Raw genomic sequence first — 22968 nt, 5'->3', positions numbered from 1 at the left:
GGAAGCAGGGACTGCACCACGCCAGGAGCAGGTGAGTATAACAGGGAGGGGAGCGCTGCACTGCATGATATTCACCAGCTCCTCGTTCCAGCCGCCGCTCAGTCTTCATCGTCTTCTGCAGTGACGCTGAGGTCAGACGGTGCGGTGATGTGGATAGTGCGCGCCCTCTGCCTGAACGTCAGTGCAGAAGATGCTGAAGATGGAGCGGCAGCTGGAATGAGGAGCAGTGAATATTGAAAGTGCCGGGGGCCTGAGCGATGGAGAGGTGAGTATGTGATTTTATTTTTTTTTTATCGCAGCAACATCAAATAGGGCAAGTGTCTGTATGGGGCATCTTATGGGGCCATAACGTTTGTGCAGCACTATATGGGGCAAGTGTCTATATGGGGCCATAATCAACATTTGTGCAGCACTATATGGGGCAAGTGTCTGTATGGGGCCATAATCAACGTTTGTGCAGCACTATATGGGGCAAGTGTCTATATGGAGCATCTTATGGGGCCATAATTAATGTTTGTGCAGCACTATATGGGGCAAGAGTCTATGTGGAGCATCTTATGGGCCATAATTAACGTTTGTGCAGCACAATATGGGGCAAGTGTCTATATGGAGCATCTTATGGGGCCATAATTAACGTTTGTGCAGCACTATGTAGGGCAAGTGTCTATATGGAGCATCTTATGGGGCCATAATTAACGTTTGTGCAGCACTATGTAGGGCAAGTGTCTATATGGAGCATCTTATGGGGCCATAATTAACGTTTGTGCAGCACTATATGGGGCAAGTGTCTGTATGGAGCATCTTATGGGGCCATAATCAACGTTTGTGCAGCACTATATGGGGCAAGTGCTTATATGGAGCATCTTATGGGGCCATAATTAACATTTGTGCAGCACTATAAGGGGCAAGTGTCTATATTGAGTATCTTATGGGGCCATAATCAACATTTGTGCAGCACTATATGGGGCAAGTGTCTATATGGAGCATCTTTTCGGGCCATAATCAACATCTCTGCAGCACTATATTGGGCAAATGTGTCTATGGAGCATCTTAAGAGGCCATAATTAACGTTTCTGCAGCACTATACGGGGCAAATGTCTCTATGGAGCATCTTATGGGGCCATAATCAACGTTTCTGCAGCACTATATGGGGCAAATATCTATATGGAGCATCTTATGAGGCCATAATCAACGTTTCTGCAGCACTATATGGGGCAAATGTCTCTATGGAGCATCTTATGGGGCCATAATCAATGTTTCTGCAGCACTATATTGGGCAAATGTGTCTATGGTGCATCTTATGGTTGCCATTATTAACCTTTATGCAGGATTATATGGGGCTCCTGATTCAATATGGATATTCAAAAACACTTAACCTACTGATGTCTCAATTAATTTTACTTTTATTGGTATCTATTTTAACATTATAGGGATTCAGGAATGTACCTTGGCTTGGTCATACAGTTTCAATGGAGTTAAGGTTCAAATGGGGGAGGTTGGGGGGGGGCACCAAACTGATACTTTGCCCCGGGTGCAGGAAAGGCTAGATACACCTCTGAGTACTGCTTATGTTAGCAGATCCTAATGACAGAAGACGAGAATTGAGCATAGTTGACAGCCAAGAGCTCCATGAATATGGCAGCAGAACACTCCCACTACTGTGAATTGTGCAGCCCACAGAGGTGTGCCCAGTTCACAGCAGTGACAGTTCTATTACAATAGATAGGGTCTGTGTCTGTCCGTTATCTGCTATGACCATGGGGTGCCATATGGTGACACTGAAAGTGTCATGCTGCTACTGTGAAAGGGAGATGTCAGCCTCCAATGCCTTATTTAAACTTTTATAACACACAAAATATGTTTCAAATGCAATCAAAACATGGTTATAACAGCATGTTATGCTACATTACATTGATTTACTAATGATCTACAAATGCGGTACCTTCCCTTTAAGAAAAATAAAGTAAAGACTTTGGAGTGGCCTAGTGAAATTCCTTACCTTAATCTGATTGAGGTGCTGTGGCATGTCCTTAAAAAAGCTGTTCATGCTCTGACAGCCTCCAGTGTTGGAGTGTTGTTAAAGACTAATTGCCAGTTATTGCAAACGCTTGATTGCAGTTGTTTCTGCTAAGGGTGGCCCAACCAGTTATTAGGTTTAGGGAGCCATCACTTTTTCACACAGAGCCCTGTAGGTTTTAATTTTTTTCCCTTAACAGTAAAAACCTTCTTTTAAAAACAGCATTTTGTGTTTACTTGGGTTCTGTCTGTCTAATATTTAAATTTGTTTGGTGATGACCTGAAACATTTAAGTGTGACAAACTTGCAAAATAATAGGAAATCAGGAAGAGGGCAAACACTTTTTCCCACAATTGTATAGTGAACTCTATAGATAGGGAAGGGGGATGATGAGTCTAATTGGTGTCTCTGCACAGTCAGGGACCAGTAAGCTGCAGCTTTCAGCAGTTGTATTTCAGATCAGAACTGGATTCACAGCCACACTATTTAGTACTTTTGTATAATGTTATCCATGCTAATTCTTCTCTCTATATGCTACAAAAAATAGCAGGGATACTTAGTATCAGAAACATCAAAGCAGCAAGTCTCAAATCACTAGCTTAGAGTGAATTGAAAATGAGAGAGAGCCTGCAAATGATTATCTTCTGCCATATGCATCAACAGAGCAGCTTTTCCAGTTTCACATATCTGGCAGTAAACAAAGCTCAGCCCTGCACCTAGTAATTAAAAGCTCTGTTGTAGAGGAGTGCAGGAAAGTTCAGTTCCAAGATAAATCAGCTAACAATGATGTAAAACCACACAGACAGCTATACCGATGCTGAGTGCAGAAGATAAAATTGGCAAGGCATTGTATGTTACAGGAGGAGACAGTGCACAGAGGCATCAATAATATATTCTAAAGGTAGAATACACTCTGTCAGAGATGGAGGCAGAGCAGAGATATGCTGGAGAAATCTAGATAAAAGAGACCGCATTGCGCATAATCAACCAGTAGCTTGAAACTACAGCATGAGAAAAAACCTGGAGGTTTATCCTTTGGGGAGTGAAATTTGCAAAATAAGTCATATCTAAAAATAAGTTATTGTGTCATAAATAAATATATGTGCACAATATTATCAGACCACATTGTGATTTCGGAAATAACCCCTTAAATATGATAAGACAAATTAATTTTGAACGTGAAGACAGAGGTGAATTGGTTTGTCTCTTATTTTTTATTCTTTCAGTCAAAGCGAACAGCTTGGGATATTCAGCAGCATACTGAATGCTCACTTTGTGCCAGGAGTGACAGAACACAAGGTACCTGTCTTCTCTCCTTCATTAGTGGAATGTTAAGGAAAATGAACAGTGTCACAGCAGCTCAGCTAATTGTGTGCTCATTGTAAGCTTGTAGCGTACCAGTTATTAGTTAATGGCCTGTCATAATGAAGTAATTGCAGTGCTTCGCAAGTGGCAGTAAAATTTAGTGACACATTTAGGATTAACCACAATTCAAGCATGCTTTAAAAGAAACAATTTAATATCTATACATCAAGTAGAGACAATTATAGAGAAATCTCAAGGCTCCCAGTGTCCTTTTGTGAATAGTCTCATTTGTTTAATTTTATGTTTAGGAAGTAATTTTTATTATGTGGCAAGTCGTTTCACTAATTGCAAAGAATGTTCCTATCAGCAGTGTATTCAGTATTTCCCTTTATTACATTTCTTAAAAACACACTACTAATTGTGTTATCTGTAACGAGATAAGAAGTAGCCATTGATTTGCTTATTCATTGGGGTAGGCAGTGACCATTTGCGTTTGATTTCAGGCTGGCAGCACTGGCGCTGTGTCTACTGAGCACCTCCAGGAATTAATTTTGGCGATCGCGAAAGTTTCAATAGAACTACAAGAAAGACTCCGAACTGTGTTCTTGGGGACGTCTCAGCGCTGTCACTACATATTTACACTTCGAGACCTTGCAAAAATATTCAGGTAATGGAGAGGAAAAGATGTTACATGTTGGTTGGACTCATTTGATAGGACCAGTAGTTCACTTCTATGAACAGTTATTGCTGTGTCAGCTCTCTGTGCTACTTATAAAAGCTGTTTAAGAAGTGTTCGGTGATGGCATGTCACTATACACGATGATACATAAAGGTAAGAGATGCCAGCCACATTATAAGTAAAAAAAAGTCGGTCCCATGGCTATGTGTGACAATTACTAGAAAAGGCTGACTTGAACTTGTCTGTCCTATTTTCTTCTGTATTTCAGTATCATGATCAATCACTAGGATTTTGAGATGAACATGCAGTTTCTGCCCTTGTTAGTTTAGGTCTGTCCAAATGTCCTTCTTTCGCTGCCAAGAACTCAGCCCTTTTGTGAAAGAATGATGAGCTCATGTATATTTTCATTGTTTTAACTAAGGTTAGACTTCCTCATGTACTTTTTGCTGTCATTACAAAAAAGTCATTATATTTTAGCTAGTGCATGATGGATAGTATATAGTAATAAAGCAGCAAAAAAAAATTTCTCACAATGTTTTGTTTTACTAAAATGCAGTTATTTTTATTGCTGTAAATTCTGTTTTGGAAGGATAAGGGAAAGCTATTTACTTTTCAGGTTTGAAAATTAAAACCTACAGAAACCTTGCATACAAAGGTTATTCTTGCCAGGTAATTGATGCATAGAAACTTCAACTTCGATATATTAATTTTTAGTCTTTGAAAAAAAACTACCTATGGGGTATTTCTAGGTTTCGATGTTTGTTTCTGTAAATATTTTATGAAGGGGCATTGCAATTAGGAAAACAAAAAACATAAAGTATATACATATTGTTTATACATTATTATATATCAACTTAATTTGGAACTGTACTTTCAGCAAACTTTGCATAAATCAATAGTACAGTCGATTATAGAAAAAACTTTGCAATATAATGTATCCTTCCCCACTTATGAGCCACTTCTTCCCACTGCCTCCTGAACTCACCATCCACTGTGAAAAAGCAGCTCAAATCCGTCTTGCTCAGAGGAGACAGATTGCAGGTATCATGGGACATAGCCCATTATACTCTATGGAGATGGGAAGGGAAGAAGCATTGAGCACAGAAAACAACAGAGGCAGGTGGAAAACTATGTGCAGAGCTCTATAACAAGTGTATTACACCAGAGCTTGATTCAGACTAAAACAGCTGAGCTCTGCTGTATACTGTCCTCCGTGTGTCCTCATTTTGCCTATGTGATATAAAAAGGAAATGATGACTAGGCACTCCTCTTCCTGTGCTGTCTATGGGAAAAATCTCTCCAGCTAGTCTCCTCCCCACAGCTCCCAGGGAATTGCAAATTACAGATGGGGAAACTTATGAGAATGAAGGGTATAAGTCACATAATAGCCAGAAATAGTGTTATTCCTCACACACATGACAGTTTATTCTGAACAGTTACTTGAAAGCACAATTATCCTTTAACATTGGCCAAACCAGCTGATGTCAGATCTACACAAATATTTTTGGGGCAAAGAGGTCTCCCGACAATTCCCCAACAAATAATATTAGGAGAAAAAATATAGGGCATATGCTGAATGTCAACATTAGAGCCTTTTGTTCTCAGGGGAATAATGCATGCAGAGTCCTGCTCTGGAGACTGACACTGTGCATCAAGACATTCTGTAAAGCAGGAGCTATTATTGCTTTAGTCCTCAAAGTCCAGATCTCAGTGTACCCCTGGCCTCCTACTAGTGCAGTCAAAGAGTCTGCCCTTTGACTGAGGTTTGTACCAGTCAGTAGACATACAGCAGCTGCATGGGGGCCCAACAGGGGAAGGGTGAGTCCTATATAAAGGTCATTTTAGAGTAATAGCTTGGAGTGTGTTGAAATGGATGTGGAGCTTAACAGAAAGAGTTAAGATTTCTTTCTGAAGGATTGATCTTGTTGGAGATGAGCATTGAATGTGGTAAGTAATCATAATAATTAGTGATGAGCGAGTGTACTCGTTGCTCGGGTGGTCTCCGAGTATTTGTTAGTGCTCGGAAATTTAGTTTTCATCACGGCAGCTGAATGATTTACAGCTATTAGCCAGCTTGATTACATGTGGGGATTCCCTAGCTACCAGGCAACCCCCACATGTACTCAGCCTGGCTAATAGCTGTAAATTATTCAGCTGCCGTGATGAAAACTAAATCTCCGAACACTAACAAATACTCGGAGGTCACCCGAGCGTGCTCGGGAAAACCTGAGCAACGAGTACACTGGCTCATCACTAGTGATAATGTATCAATGCTTTACTACCATGTTTACATGTGGTTTGTACTATGTATATCATACACTTGTGTGCACTGTACTTGTTTCATGTGTTTGTCTGATGCGTACTCTGTGCTGGTATGATGTGTGCGATACACTTGAGTGAAGTGTACACTGTGCTTGTGGGATGTGTAAGCTGTGTTTGTGTGACATTACCATTGTGCTTGTTTTAAATGTGTGCAGTGCTTCTGTGATATTAGCATAGTGTTTTTGTGATGTGTGCACCATAGTAGTGTGATTTGATTGCTTGTATGACCTGTGTGCTGTGCTTGTGTGACATTAGCAAAGTGCTTGCATGAGGTGTGCGCTATTCTTACATGACTTGTGCTCTATGCTTCTATGACATTTGCATAGTGCTTGTGTGACTTGTGTGCTATAATTGTATGACATGTGTGCTGTGCTTGTGTTATGTATGCACTGTGCTTGTGTGATATGAACATAGTGCTTCTGTATGCTGTACTTGTGTGATATGTATGGTGTGATTGTGTGACGTGCAAGCTGTACTTGGTTATATTAGCATAGTTCTTGTGTGGCTTGTTTATCATACTTGCGTGATATGTGCTTGTGTGAGGTGTGCACTGAGCTTGTGTAACTAAACTTGTGTAACATTATCATAGTGCTTGTATGACATGTTCGCTATACTTGTGTGAATTGTGCCTGTATGACGTGTATGCTGTGCTTGTGTGATGTGCACGCTATGCTTGTTGGAAGTTAGCATAGTCACGTGAGCAATAATTATTCTCACACATTAGCTGTATTTTGTGACATGAGCATAGCGCTTGTGTGACAGGAAAATAGCAAAGTGATTATATGATATTAGCATAATTCTTGTGTGACTTGTGCACTTTTTTCAGCTTTGGACAATCACTTTACAGGTGTACTAAAGGATATGACATGAAAAAAAATCTGTTGAAACTTGCGTCGTGCGCTGGTATATTTTTTTGATGTGGAGATATAAGATCTAGACTGGTGGTGTTTGTGTGCCGAAGTTGATTTTTAGTCCCAGGCACATAAGATAGAAGTTGAATCAAAGGGCCCGATTTTGGCTATTTTTTGTATATGTGACCCTGAGTCACTTCTCACAAACAAGCTGTCAGTCGGGATAGTGAAGATAATCAAGGAGTTCAAGGTCAAAAATTAGGAGGATACCTCATAAACAGAAGGAAAAGACAAAGGTGTAGTCAGGTAACGGTCTGAGGTCAAAATACCAGGAAGATAGCGTATCAGTGCATAATGATTAAACAGACAGATGATCAGAATGTGGTCCAAGGTCAGGCAACAAAAGATCTACAAGCAAACACAAGGCACATAGAGACAAACCACACAAAAGCTAAATGTACGTCTGGCAGAAATCTGGAACTAACAGCCAAGTTGAGTAGCCTAGCAATTACCTGTGGCAATGAACACCTGGAGACAGCCAGCAGCTCCCAATCTCAGATTGGACAGCAATTAAAACACTGACAGCTCGGGACGTCCCTGCACCACACTGGACACTGAGCTGTCAATCAAAGTACTGACAGCTTCAGCACACCCCGGTACCACATTGGATGGCTGAGCCATCAGTAACTGCATCCCAGACAAATTAAGGGGTAGAATCGTGACAATATATTCTACACAGACCATTGTTTACAATGGTTGATGGCAAAATATGGCTTTTTAAGTTGGAAAACTTCAAATGATAAAGTTTTGCCTTGACAGTACAATTTTAAAAGGCATTGTGGACCTTCTGAATGAATTGTCTAGAAACTCTTGAAAATGCATTATTGGATATGTTCCCTTAGCTGGTGTCACCCCTTAAAGAGTTTTCTACTGTAATGATTCCCTCCACAATATTCTAAAATGCTAACTCATTTAGCTGACCAAGAAATAAGTAAGTTCACATATTTATTTTGCAGGAACATCTGTCTGTCACTAGATGGAAAGACAACGAGTGAAAAGCTTCTAAGGCTTTGGAGACATGAATGTGACTGGGTGTATGGCCACAGGATGTCTAGTGCAGTGGATTACAGCAGATATGTTCAGGAGATGACCATAGCAGTACAGAAGGATTTTATAAATGAAGAAGAGGTAAACCAGTGTAAAATATACTTTAGTAGCTTCTTTCTTGTTTTGAAGGTTTTTTTTATATGACTTTTAAAGGATTTTAATTTTTTTTTCCACAGTAGGTATGGTTATAGTACAATTCTATATAAAGAAAATAGTATAATTAACTTATTTAATCCTCTGCTGCTTCATAAAACTGACTCTGCTGGCCCCTGCTAATAATGGGAAGTGTTGATATTCCAAATATCAGTTACCTGACTTCTGCAGCCAATAACAGGCCTTAAAGGTCATGTTTACTCGTATTGAATACGACTCTTGAGGCTATTGATTGCTAATTTGTCTCACAATTAAGAGAGCTGTCTAGCACAACTTTATTATACTAGGGCTTTGGAAATTACATGCTTACTATGCAGGGCTGGAGGAAGGAAGTCAGGTGTGCACCTTTTCTGTGTGCCAGTGAACACTTGGACCAGAAGTTACAGGGACTGTCCGGTGCCTGCGCATAGCAAAGTCAAAGTCAATGCCCAGAGAAGGGTGGAACAGTGCAGAGGAGCTAAGATAGGCAGAATCCATAGGCACGGGATTTCCGGCCGTGCATCGGGTCAGAGGCACACTGTGAAGAGTGGGGAGGAGAAATCTGGTATAATAAAGAGAGGAGGCAGTTTTCTCTTCTAGACAGTGTACGCCCCATAGCCTGGAAGATCTAATTAACATAAAGCGATAAAAGATGACTAGTTGCAGCTGTATACAACCTGTATGCCATATTAAAAGATCAAAATGCTCAAATGGATTGAGAGATTCCCTTTAAGGGAGCAGTCAGGCTGCTGTATTACTTGTGTGATGATCGCATCGCAATCCGCGGACTGGCTGACAGCTCTTCTGACCTGAGCATGACAGCATGTATTTTTATATAACTGTCAGGCTCAGGTTACGAAAGCCAACGGCCAGTCCAAGGATTGCGATGCAATCCTCGCATGAGTAATATGGCCATCTGACTATGCTCTTAAAGTGAGTCTCCATCTATTCTCTTTAAAGGGGTTGTCCATATCAGGAGGTAAGCAGTGCTGATGACATCTACGAAGGAAAACAAACTGAGAACTTCTGTTCCTGTTGAAGCACTCAGACAACTTTATCTTAGGTTGCTCTGATTGTCCAAGTAATTTTGAACAGTTGAACATGCGAGCTGTTGACGCTTGATAGCCGCAGCCTCCAAGGATAAAGTTTATAATAGTCCAGTCAAAATGTTCACTGGATCCTGCTGACACCCCAAAACACACTACTAGCTGGCTATAATGTTATGAGTGTCACACACACTCATAAGTAACAGAAAAAAGGGTAGACACCTGGAGAGGACCAAACCAAGAAGAGGGAACAAAGACAATTGGAACTATCAGCATTTTGACAGGGAAGAAAAGGCACATCTCTCAGCAGACTGGGGAACCTATCATGTAGCAACATGGCAGCAGATCGAATCTTCAAACCAAGCCATGACAACAATCATCAAGTATTATGCACATGTCCTATTCAAGTGAGCACTGCTGGTCAACAACTTTAAAAGGGTTCTCCAAGAATGAGATAAAATGGTAGTTCCTAATATAATTGAAATTGCAGCCCGTCATAGTCACATGTTAGTATAGGCTGCAAACCAAAGACATATAGCTCCCGAGATCAATTAACACAGAATTACTGTACAAAAATAACTTGAAGAGGTTCTCAGAGAATGAGCTATAATGGAGTCCTTAATATAATTCAAACTGCAGACTTTACTAGTTACTGTCATGTTAGTACCACCTGCGGACTGAAAACATACAGCTACCTATGACTCAACTGACAAGAGCTGTATCACACATACCTCGTCATCGGCCTGGAGTACTTCTGCATTATGTGAAGAAATATGTTTTAACCCATGTTGTGCTTGACAAGAAGATCTCCATCTTCATCCTCTTCCTCCTCCATCAGTCTGACAGCTTTATAGTGGTGTACAGAGTAAAACAAACAAACATTAAAGCTAGCGATAACCCCATTTGTGCTCAGTAATGAAGAGATATATTTCTTCACATGTGACAGCCGGCCACCAAATGAGGTGTGTATAATACATATATCAGGAACTCCATTTTATCTCATTCTCAGAGAACCATTTAACTCATTTTTGTGCAGTAATTCTGTATTGGTTGATTTTTTTTTTATAGTGCCTAGAGCTTCAATAATATAGGTGGACAGTTACTTTAAGCTTGTGGTCAAACTTGCTACTAAAATGTCAAAAATAGTGTTTCAAAAAGCATCCTATTGCCTTAATTTACTCATTAACTGAGGAACGCAACAATATATAATACATATAAATTAATAAATTGGCATTCAAAAATAAGCTTTGCACATGACTGAGCAGCTTGGAAAAAAATCTAACACAAAACCTAAATATATTCTGAAATAATCCCCTTTGCTAAATTCCATATTGCAATGTTTTGCAGGTACAAATCATTCTAGGTCCTCAGCAGCCCCTATTCAGTAACATTGTGGAGGATGAAGGTGGTCTAGTTACTACTGTGGCCAGACAGCAGGATACAAATTTGCTGAGAAGAAGTGAGAAGTCCAGCAGCGCCAATCAGGTCTTAGATGGCTACCAGCAAATGTTTGATTCCATTCATGTGAAGAAGTTGCTAACAGAAGCGCTGAGAGAATACAACAAAGTGAATCCCAGATTGAGCATCACATTTTACCAGGTCTGTGGCTGTGACTTGTTCAGCTGTCATTCATACTGTAGCGTGGCTCATAAATTATTAAGGAGATCATTGTGTGCTCACTGAACAGAACACTGAACTTGAGCACAAGACATATTGATCTATTTCTCTTGGAAAAATCCTTTGTTAAATGAACTAACTTGTTGGAAAGAACAGACTCATTTCAAACGGATTTTCTGTTCCTGTCTATTAATCTCTGAAAAGGGAGGTAATTGATGTATAGCCTTTTCTCTGTATACGTATTTGATATCTTAATGCCTGTTTCGAGAACAAAGGTCTTCCGGAAGGATGTCTGTTATGTCTAGTATTTCAAGACAGTCTCTATATTGTGCCATTTTCAATATTCATTTCTCCAGACAGACAGATGGAACATACATACTGTACTCATAAAACTACGATAAAGCATTGCTCTCTTCTGTGCCAGTAGGCAGAATGGTCGATAGCCTGTTAAGGAATAATAAAAAAGCACAATATTCTAGTAAAAGCTTCTGTGAAATTACATAACATGTTTGTTTTGGCGCAATATTTCAACCCTTACTCATGTGAAAAAAAAAATTGTTAAGTGAGAAAGAGACATGATGTATTTTTTTCTAATAAATTTCTATTCTCAGCCAAATGTTATATCTAACCACCATATACAGTGTTGAACTGAAGTGCCTAGGGCTCATAGGTAGAATTTATTTCTTGGTCTCATCCTAATGCTACTGTACATTGAAATATTACATGAAAGACCAGAAACAGACCCCCAGAAAAAATCCCAAATACACCAATTAGGTGCAATATAACTCCAATAATTAAAAAAAAAAAAAAAAATGATTCAAAAAAAGTTAGAATAATCGCAAACAATTAAAAAGCAAAGTTACCTCACAACTATCAAAACACAATGGTGTTAGAGCCAAGATCCAAGTATCCTATAGACACACGCCCCTTGAGTAAGCAGGGGGAAACGCGCGACGGGGCTCAGCACACGTGGGTCTGCACCACTGTTATGTACGGATGGTAACTATTTCTTGATTTTTCCTTAACCCCATGTGACCTGTCATTACTATATTACTTTAAGACTATTTTTGCCCTTAGGATTTACAGGATTCATGCACAGACACTTTATTATTGTTTGTGATATGTCTTAATATATGTGTGATGCCTTTGGTGTTATTATAGCTATATTACATAGGTAACTACATACAATATATATGTATATGTATTGAATTTGTTTTCTGATTATCCAGACTGGTCCTAGGCATCACACTCTATATTAACCCCTTAATGACCGCCAATACGTCTTTTTACTGACCTGAGATGTAAGAGAATAGCCTCCCCATACAGGTGACAATCCAGCAGCTGTCGGCTGTACACTATAAAGCTGCCGCCACACTATCAGTATTTGGTCAGTATTTTACATCAGTATTTGTAAGCCAAAACCAGGAGTGGGTGATAAATGCAGAAGTGGTGCATATGTTTCTATTATACTTTTCCTCTATTTGTTCCACTCCTGGTTTTGGCTTACAAATACTGATGTAAAATACTGACCAAATACTGCTAGTGTGACGGCAGCCTAATAGACAACTTGCTGCATTAGCCACAATCAGTGTTGGCACCGTCCATATCTATTTAACCATATCTATTTGTCAATAATGACTATATCATATAAATGGTTAAAAGAGTGTGGGGGCTTCCTTTTTATCCCCATCGGCACTATGAGATCATGATTCTGTGGTCCGGGTGTTTGCCTTGGCAATTCATGGCCAAATAGCGTCCTTAGAGTCTACCGGCTACAGCGGCCTGTTCAGAAGTTAGAAACATTTAGGTAGTAAAAATAAACTTTTTCATTCCTTTCATGTCACTTTGTATTAATTCCTGAAAAGCACCTGAAGGGTTAATAAACTGCCTGACAGCAGTTTTCAGGATGTTAGGGGGTGCTGTTTTTAAAATAACTAGATGGTGGCCCGATTCTAATGCATCGGGTATTCTAGAATATGTATGTATGTATGTACGCCGCGCTTAGCACAGCCACATAGTATATAGCACAGATACTTAGTATATAACACAGTCACGTAGTATATAACACAGACAGCCACGTAGTATATAGCACAGCCACGTAGTATATAGCACAGCCACGTAGTAAATAGCAGCCACATAGTATATAGCAGCCACATAATACATAGCACAGCCCACGTAATACAGACAGCCACGTAGTATATAGCACAGCCACGTAGTATATAGCAGCCGCATAGTATATAGCAGCCACGTAGTATATAACACAGCCCACGTAATATATAGCACAGCCCACATAGTATATAACACAGGCCACACAGTATATAACACAGCCCACGCAGTATATAACACAGCCCAAGTAGTATATAGCAGTGTGGGCACAATATCACTGTTAGAAAAAAAAATTAAATAAAAATTAGTTATATACTCACCCTCCGGGGTCCACCGAAGCTGTCCCGATGAGCGCGATGCTGCCGCCAGCTTCCGTTCCCAGTGATGCATTGCGAAATTACCCACATGACATAGCGGTCTCGCGAGACCGCTAAGGCTAGTTTTGCATTTGCATTAGAATCCGCAGCGTTTAATCCACATCCGCAAGTGCAGGAAAAAACACATAGAAACATGTACAAACGCAGCGTTTTTAAGACGCATGCGGGAACGCATGCGGTTAAAAAAATGCCGCGTTTGCACGCTTTTCCATGCGTTTTGTCATGCGCTTGGTGAAAAATTTTACAGGAGAAAAATCTAGATAACCAGACACCGCCAATGTGACTACAGAGGGCGTGTATTATGGGATCTCTATATATAGACCCTAGGACTGCTGAAATCTTAACAGTGTTCTACTGTATCCTGTGTCATGATGGATCTTTGCATGGAGAGCTTTTATTTCAACCTGGATTTAAGCATGAAGCTGTTTCTTGCCTGTGCGTTTGCTTGGGAGCAAGACAGAAATAGCGAAAGATGGAGAAGGAGACGGCGTAGGCGTTTTTGGAGACACCCCATTATTGAACTACGTGAGAGCCGTGGAGCCTATCACACGCTGTATGGCGAGCTTAATGCCAACCCGGACAAATTCCCGGAATATACAAGGATGTCGCAAGACTCTTTCAACGATTTGCTTGCTCGTGTCCAAGGAGCCATCCGGAGACAGGACACCCAGCTCCGTAGAGCGATTCCACCAGAGGAATGTCTGCTGGTTAAATTAAGGTACGTAACCAATCTAAAGAAATGCCAGTGCTAATTTTGGGTGTTCTGACATGTATTTTTTTGTATTTTCCTTTATGTCTTTAGCATAACAACACCATAAATAGAATTGATTGTAATTTTTTTTTTCTTCCAGATTTCTGGCAACCGGAGAGAGTTTATCATCCCTCCACTTCCAATACCGGCTTGGAATTTCCACCCTGTCTGGAATAGTTGCGGACACCTGCCGGGCTTTGTGGAATGTTCTCCGGGATGAGTTTATACCCCTACCCACCGCGGACATGTGGATGGCAATTGCTGAAAAATTCTGGAGTGTGTGTGATTTTCCCAACTATTTGGGAGCGGTGGATGGAAAGCACATCCACATTATCAAACCAGCCAGAACAGGATCGGAGTACTTCAATTATAAAAAATATTTTTCTGTTGTGCTCATGGCAATAGCCAATGCGGACTGTTGCTTCATCGCCGTGGACATTGGAGCTTTTGGCCGTGCCAACGATTCCCAGACTTTTAAGAACTCTGATATGGGCCGCCATTTGTATGGCAAAAATGTTAATTTTCCACGGCCACGACCTCTCCCCAACACTCAAGGTCCACCGATGCCATTTGTTATGGTTGGGGATGAGGCCTTTCAGATGAGTGAAAACCTACTGAAGCCATATTCCAGTCGGGACTTGAACCACACTAAAAGGATCTTTATCTTCAGACTGACCAGGGCCCGAAGAACAGTAGAGTGTACCTTTGGGATTCTAGTCTCAAAATGGCGCATTCTTGCAACAGCCATTAATCTAAAAATGGAGACAGTTGACGAGGTGGTCAAAGCCTATGTGGTTCTGCACAATTACATAATGGCTAAGGAGCGACCCAACATTGAACTGGATGAACCAGTTGCACACCCATTGTCCGATTACCAGCATCACCCGCTGTGGTCAACTGCTGAAGTTGGCCACATGCGGGACCAATTTGCTGCCTTTTTTGAATCAGATATTGGACATGTGTCATGGCAGGACAATGTTGTGTAAATGTCCTGTTGGGATTTTGTCTGTACCAGTTATTTTCTTAAATGTTACTAATATTGGTTGTTATTAATAAACTTTATTTTTTGGTATCTTGACTGTGTCTCCTATGTATTTCCTCTACAAACCAAGGCTGCCCTGTTGTGAATTCTGTTCTCGAGCTCCCTCCTGTGGTTATGATTGGTACTTCGGTGAGTTCTGTTCATGGACTCCCTCTGGTGGCTGTGAGTGGAGCTGCTGGATCTGAGATTCCTTCCCCAGCTGATCTCGTTCAGGCCTTGGCTGGCTGCTCTATTTAACTCCACTCAGATCTTTACTTGATGCCAGCTGTCAATGTCGTAGTACTGGTTCAGTTCTCTTGGATCTTTCAGATGACCTGTCTACTTCAGCAAAAGCTAAGTCCCTGCTAGCTTATTTGTTACCACTGTGTTTTTGTCCAGCTTGCTATTATGATTTAATCTTGTTAGCTGGAAGCTCTGGGATGCAGAGTGGCACCACCGCGCCGTGAGTCGGTGCGGTGGTTTCTTTTGCATACTCTGCATGGTTTTTTGTTAGTTTTTTATGCTGACCGCAAAGATACATTTTCTATCCTCTGTCTGTTTTAGTTAAGTCTGGCCTCCTATGCTGAAACCTATTTCATTCCTGTGTTTGTGACTTCCATCTTAACTCACAGTCAATATATGTGGGGGCTGCCTATTTCTTTGGGGAATTTCTCTGAGGCAAGGTAGGCTGTATTTTCTATCTTTAGGGGTAGTTAGTTCTTAGGCTGTGAAGAGGCGTCTAGGCAGAGTCAGGAACGCTCCACGGCTATTTCTAGTTGTTGTGATAGGATTAGGGGTTGCGGTCAGCAGAGCTCCCACTTCCCAGAGCTCATCCTGTATTGCTAGTTTGCTCATCTGGTCATTTCTAGTGCTCCTAACCACCAGCCCAACATAACAGTACAGCTGGCCATACAAAGTGTTAATGCATCTCAATAGAGGGATAAGAGAAGTTCTGAGACCATTTTTTTTTCTCTGCAGTGTGTTTTGTATTTCTTTTCCCCTTAACCTCTGGGTGGTTCAGGACACAGGTGTAGATATGGACATTCAAGGTCTGTCCTCTTGTGTGGATCAACTCACTGCAAGGGTACAAAGCATTCAAGATTATGTAGTTCAGAACCCAATGTTAGAACCCAGAATTCCAATTCCTGATTTGTTTTCTGGGGATAGATCTAAGTTCCTGAATTTCAAAAATAATTGTAGACTGTTTTTTGCTTTGAAACCCCGCTCCTCTGGTGACCCCATTCAGCAAGTAAAAATCATTATTTCTTTGCTACGTGGCGACCCTCAAGACTGGGCATTTTCCCTTGCGCCAGGAGATCCTGCATTGCGTAATGTAGATGCGTTTTTTCTGGCGCTTGGATTGCTTTATGATGAACCAGATTCAGTGGATCAGGCAGAGAAAATCTTGCTGGCTTTGTGTCAGGGTCAGGATGAAGCGGAGGTATATTGTCAGAAGTTCAGAAAGTGGTCTGTGCTTACTCAGTGGAATGAGTGTGCCCTGGCGGCAATTTTCAGAAAGGGTCTTTCTGAAGCCCTTAAGGATGTTATGGTGGGATTCCCCACGCCTGCTGGTCTGAATGAGTCTATGTCCTTGGCCATTCAGATCGATCGACGCTTACGTGAGCGCAAAAATGTGCACCATTTGGCGGTGTTTTCTGAGCAGAAGCCTGAGCCTATGCAATGTGATAGGACCTTGACCAGAGCTGAACGGCAAGAATACAGACGTCAGAATGGGCTGTGTTTTTACTGTGGTGACTCCACTCATGCTATCTCTGATTGTCCTAAGCGCACTAAACGGTTCGCTAGGTCTGCCACCATTGGTACGGTACAGCCAAAATTTCTTTTGTCCGTTACTCTGATTTGCTCTTTGTCGTCCTATTCTGTTATGGCATTTGTGGATTCAGGCGCTGCCCTGAATTTGATGGACTTGGAGTTTGCCAGGCGCTGTGGTTTTTTCTTGGAGCCCTTGCAGTATCCTATTCCATTGAGAGGAATTGATGCTACACCTTTGGCCAAGAATAAGCCTCAGTACTGGACTCAATTGACCATGTGTGTTATGACCCCAATGGCGAGGGTCTCAGAGGAACAAGTAAGTCTGCGAAGTACAAAAATCCAGCTCATAGGGAAGTGGTAACTGGGTTGACCATATATCTACTCCTAACGCCAACACTAGAAGTAGCCGGGGAACATGCCTACGTTGGTCGCTAGATGTCTCGCGCCAGCCGGAGGACTAACTACCCCTAGAAGAGGAAAACAAAGACCTCTCTTGCCTCCAGATAATAGACCCCAAAAGTTGGATACAAGCCCCCCACAAATAATAACGGTGAGGTAAGAGGAAATGACAAACACAGAGATGAACTAGGTTTAGCAAAGAGAGGCCCACTTACTAATAGCAGAATGTAGTAAGATAACTCATATGGTCAACAAAAACCCTATCAAAATTCCACACTGGAAATTCAAGAACCCCCGAACCGTCTAACGGCCCGGGGGGAGAACTCCAGCCTCCCAAGAGCTTCCAGCAAGGTTAGGATACAGATTATGTACAAGCTGGACAAAAATGCAAACAAAAACAAATAGCAAAAAGCAAGAAAGCAGACTTAGCTTAATCTAGCAGGAACCAGGATCAGTAGACAAGAGCACAACAGATTAGCTCTGATTACAACGTTGCCAGGCATTGAACTGAAGGTCCAGGGAGCTTATATAGCAACACCCCTGAACTAACGGCCCAGGTGAGCATACAAGGGATGACTGACATACCCAGAGTCAAATCACTAGTAACCACTAGAGGGAGCCAAAAAGCAAATTCACAACACATGTGCATGGCTCCTGCACATCAGGAGGATATTCGCTTTTTGGTGTTGCATATTCTACATGATGTGGTCGTGTTGGGTTTGCCATAGCTACAGGTCCATAATCCTGTATTGGATTGGAAATCTATGTCTGTATCCAGTTGGGGTTGTCAAGGGGTACATGGGGATGTCCCATTGTTGTCTATTTCGTCTTCCCATCCTTCTGAAGTCCCTGAGTTCTTGTCAGATTACCGGGATGTATTTGATGAGCCCAAATCCAGTGCCCTACCTCCTCATAGGGATTGCGATTGTGCTATTAATTTGATTCCTGGTAGTAAGTTTCCGAAGGGCCGACTGTTCAATTTATCTGTGCCAGAACACACTGCAATGCGGAGTTATATAAAGGAGTCCTTGGAGAAAGGGCATATTCGCCCGTCGTCGTCACCGTTGGGAGCAGGGTTCTTTTTTGTGGCCAAGAAGGATGGTTCTCTGAGACCTTGTATAGATTACCGCCTTCTTAATAAAATCACCGTCAAATTTCAGTACCGTTTGCCGCTACTGTCTGATTTGTTTGCTCGGATTAAGGGAACTAGCTGGTTCACCAAGATAGATCTTCGAGGGGCGTATAATCTTGTGCGTATTAAACAGGGCGATGAATGGAAAACAGCATTTAATACGCCCGAGGGCCATTTTGTGTACTTGGTGATGCCATTCGGGCTTTCTAATGCTCCATCTGTGTTTCAGTCCTTTATGCATGACATCTTCCGAAAGTACCTGGATAGATTCATGATTGTATATTTGGATGATATTTTGGTCTTTTCGGACGATTGGGAGTCTCATGTGAAGCAGGTCAGAATGGTGTTCCAGGTCCTTCGTGCTCATTCCTTGTTTGTGAAGGGGTCCAAATGTCTCTTTGGAGTTCAGAAGGTTTCATTTTTGGGCTTAATTTTTTCCCCTTCTACTATCGAGATGGACCCTGTTAAAGTTCAGGCCATTTATGATTGGACTCAGCCTACTTCTGTGAAGAGCCTTCAGAAATTTCTGGGCTTTGCTAATTTTTACCGTCGCTTCATCGCTAATTTTTCTATTGTTGTTAAACCATTGACTGATTTGACCAAGAAAGGTGCTGATGTGGTCAATTGGTCTTCTGCGGCCGTTGAGGCTTTTCAGGAGTTGAAGCGTCGTTTTTCTTCTGCCCCTGTGTTGTGTCAGCCAGATGTTTCGCTCCCGTTTCAGGTCGAGGTGGATGCTTCTGAGATTGGAGCAGGGGCTGTTTTGTCTCAAAGAGGTTCTGATGGCTCTGTGATGAAACCATGTGCTTTCTTTTCTAGAAAGTTTTCGCCTGCTGAGCGCAATTATGATGTGGGTAATCGAGAGTTGTTGGCTATGAAGTGGGCGTTTGAGGAGTGGCGACATTGGCTTGAAGGAGCCAAACATCGCATGGTGGTCTTGACGGATCACAAGAATCTGACTTATCTCGAGTCTGCCAAGCGGTTGAATCCTAGACAGGCTCGATGGTCGCTGTTTTTCTCCCGCTTCAATTTTGTGGTTTCGTGCCTTCCGGGTTCTAAGAATGTGAAGGCTGATGCCCTTTCAAGGAGTTTTGTGCCTGATTCTCCGGGAGTTCCTGAGCTGGCTGGTATTCTCAAAGAGGGGGTAATTTTGTCTGCCATCTCCCCTGATTTGCGGCGGGTGCTGCAGGAGTTTCAGGCTGATAGACCTGACCGTTTCCCAGCGGAGAAGCTGTTTGTCCCTGATAGATGGACTAGTAGAGTTATCTCTGAGGTTCATTGTTCGGTGTTGGCTGGTCATCCTGGAATCTTTGGTACCAGAGATTTGGTGGCTAGATCCTTTTGGTGGCCTTCCTTGTCTCGAGATGTGCGTTCTTTTGTGCAGTCCTGTGGGACTTGTGCTCGGGCTAAGCCCTGCTGTTCTCGTGCCAGTGGGTTGCTTTTGCCCTTGCTGGTCTCGAAAAGGCCCTGGACGCATATTTCCATGGATTTTATTTCATATCTCCCTGTCTCTCAGAGGATGTCGGTTATCTGGGTGGTTTGTGATCGCTTCTCTAAGATGGTCCATTTGGTACCTTTGCCTAAATTGCCTTCCTCCTCTGATTTGGTTCCATTGTTTTTCCAGCATGTGGTTCGTTTACATGGCATTCCGAGAACATCGTGTCGGACAGAGGTTCCCAGTTTGTTTCAAGATTTTGGCGGTCCTTTTGTGCTAAGATGGGCATTGATTTGTCTTTTTCTTCAGCTTTCCATCCTCAGACAAATGGCCAAACCGAACGAACCAATCAGACTTTGGAAACATATCTGAGATGCTTTGTTTCTGCTGATCAGGATGATTGGGTGTCCTTCTTGCCTTTGGCTGAGTTCGCCCTTAATAATCGGGCCAGCTCGGCCACTTTGGTTTCGCCTTTTTTCTGTAATTCTGGTTTCCACCCTCGTTTTTCTTCAGGGCAGGTTGAGCCTTTGGACTGTCCTGGTGTGGATTCTGTGGTGGACAGGTTGCAGCAAATTTGGACTCACGTAGTGGACAATTTGACATTGTCCCAGGAGAAGGCTCAACGTTTCACTAACCGCCGTCGCTGTGTTGGTCCCCGACTTCGTGTTGGGGATTTGGTTTGGTTGTCGTCTCGTTTTGTTACTATGAAGGTTTCGTCTCCTAAATTTAAGCCTCGTTTCATTGGTCCTTATAAGATTTCTGAAATTATTAATCCTGTGTCATTTTGTTTGGACCTTCCAGCTTCTTTCGCCATCCATAATGTGTTCCATAGGTCGTTGTTGCGGAGATATGTGGCTCCTATGGTTCCCTCCGTTGATCCTCCTGCCCCGGTGTTGGTTGAGGGGGAGTTGGAGTATGTGGTGGAGAAGATTTTGGATTCTCATATTTCGAGACGGAAACTTCAGTACCTAGTCAAGTGGAAAGGTTATGGTCAGGAGGATAATTCCTGGGTAGTTGCCTCTGATGTTCATGCTGCCGATCTTGTTCGTGCCTTTCATTTGGCTCGTCCTGAGCGGCCTGGAGGCTCTGGTGAGGGTTCGGTGACCCCTCCTCAAGGGGGGGGTACTGTTGTGAATTCTGTTCTCGAGCTCCCTCCTGTGGTTATGATTGGTACTTCGGTGAGTTCTGTTCATGGACTCCCTCTGGTGGCTGTGAGTGGAGCTGCTGGTTCTGAGATTCCTTCTCCAGCTGATCTCGTTCAGGCCTTGGCTGGCTGCTCTATTTAACTCCACTCAGATCTTTACTTGATGCCAGCTGTCAATGTCGTAGTACTGGTTCAGTTCTCTTGGATCTTTCAGATGACCTGTCTACTTCAGCAAAAGCTAAGTCCCTGCTAGCTTATTTGTTACCACTGTGTTTTTGTCCAGCTTGCTATTATGATTTAATCTTGTTAGCTGGAAGCTCTGGGATGCAGAGTGGCACCACCGCGCCGTGAGTCGGTGCGGTGGTTTCTTTTGCATACTCTGCATGGTTTTTTGTTAGTTTTTTATGCTGACCGCAAAGATACATTTTCTATCCTCTGTCTGTTTAGTTAAGTCTGGCCTCCTATGCTGAAATCTATTTCATTCCTGTGTTTGTGACTTCCATCTTAACTCACAGTCAATATATGTGGGGGCTGCCTATTTCTTTGGGGAATTTCTCTGAGGCAAGGTAGGCTGTATTTTCTATCTTTAGGGGTAGTTAGCTCTTAGGCTGTGAAGAGGCGTCTAGGCAGAGTCAGGAACGCTCCACGGCTATTTCTAGTTGTTGTGATAGGATTAGGGTTTGCGGTCAGCAGAGCTCCCACTTCCCAGAGCTCGTCCTGTATTGCTAGTTTGCTCATCTGGTCATTTCTAGTGCTCCTAACCACCAGCCCAACATAACACTGCCCTCACACTAGCAGTATTTGGTCAGTATTCTATATCAGTATTTGTAAGCCAAAACCAGGAGTGGGGGATAAATGCTGAAGTGCTAAATATGTTAATATTATAATTTTCCTCTAATTGTTCCACTCCTGGTTTTGGCGTACAAATACTGATGTAAAATACTGACCACATACTGCTAGTGTGACGGCAGCCAGGTTGTTTTAGTGGTAAGGTTGTTAACGTCATTGCGTCCTGATTCTGTTCTGCAGTATCCATTGGACGCAGACTGAAGAGACAATTGCTGTTTAATTCAAAACAGATCTATAATCATCCAGTCAGGTGTCAGAAATAATGAATTCATGATGCACATATAACAGCCTCATGAATTCACTATTTCTGACACATATCCAGGTGAGCATAGATATGCCTTGTATGACCGCCATCGTCCCTTCACTTTGTGTGAAATAGATTACGTACACTGAAGAGAAAAAGGAGGTTATACAATGCACTTCTCTACTTACCAGGTCAGGTGTCCTAACTAATGAGTTTTTGGACACCTGACCTGTTGAGCATAGTTCTGCATTGTATTGCCACCATTTTCTCTTCAGTCTGCAACACTAGTCACAGACAAAGCAGAATGAAAAGATTATGGATAAAATACAAGTATAAATTTTTTGGTCCACCTCATATCTCTATACTAAAGACACACAAAGTGTTGTACTTGATAACTACTGGAGCTATGATGTGGACAGAAAATAAAGTGTGTGGCCCAGTGTTTTATTTGGTGCACGGTGTGTGTTGCCGGCGGCGAAATACACAATTAACCACACATAATTGGGGGCAAAAAACAATAGTATTTATTTTCTTACAAACAAAATTTTTATTTAACTGCGCCTGCTTGGGGTAGAGTGATGGAAATGGCTAAGTGTGGACGACGCAGGGGTGGCAGGAGAAGGGGCAATTAAACTAGTGGGGTCTGGTAGTTCGGGGATGGGGCT

At 42.1% G+C, this 22968-nt stretch overlaps 1 protein-coding gene across 1 annotated transcript in view; it reads left to right on the top strand.

Annotated features, from left to right (window-relative positions):
- Positions 1-22968, top strand: part of LOC143816267 (uncharacterized) — a 657854-nt gene that overhangs the window by 110936 nt on the left and 523950 nt on the right. The window contains exons 17-20 of the mRNA XM_077296442.1: positions 3243-3315; positions 3825-3988; positions 8190-8361; positions 10806-11057. Coding sequence (XP_077152557.1) covers positions 3243-3315; positions 3825-3988; positions 8190-8361; positions 10806-11057 — 661 coding nt within the window. The remainder of the gene's footprint in view (positions 1-3242; positions 3316-3824; positions 3989-8189; positions 8362-10805; positions 11058-22968) is intronic.

The sequence above is a fragment of the Ranitomeya variabilis genome, chromosome 3, assembly GCF_051348905.1.
Source record: "Ranitomeya variabilis isolate aRanVar5 chromosome 3, aRanVar5.hap1, whole genome shotgun sequence".
Lineage (NCBI taxonomy): Eukaryota > Metazoa > Chordata > Amphibia > Anura > Dendrobatidae > Ranitomeya > Ranitomeya variabilis.
Note: the sequence above shows the minus strand (reverse complement) of the source record. Positions and strands in the feature narration are given on the sequence as shown.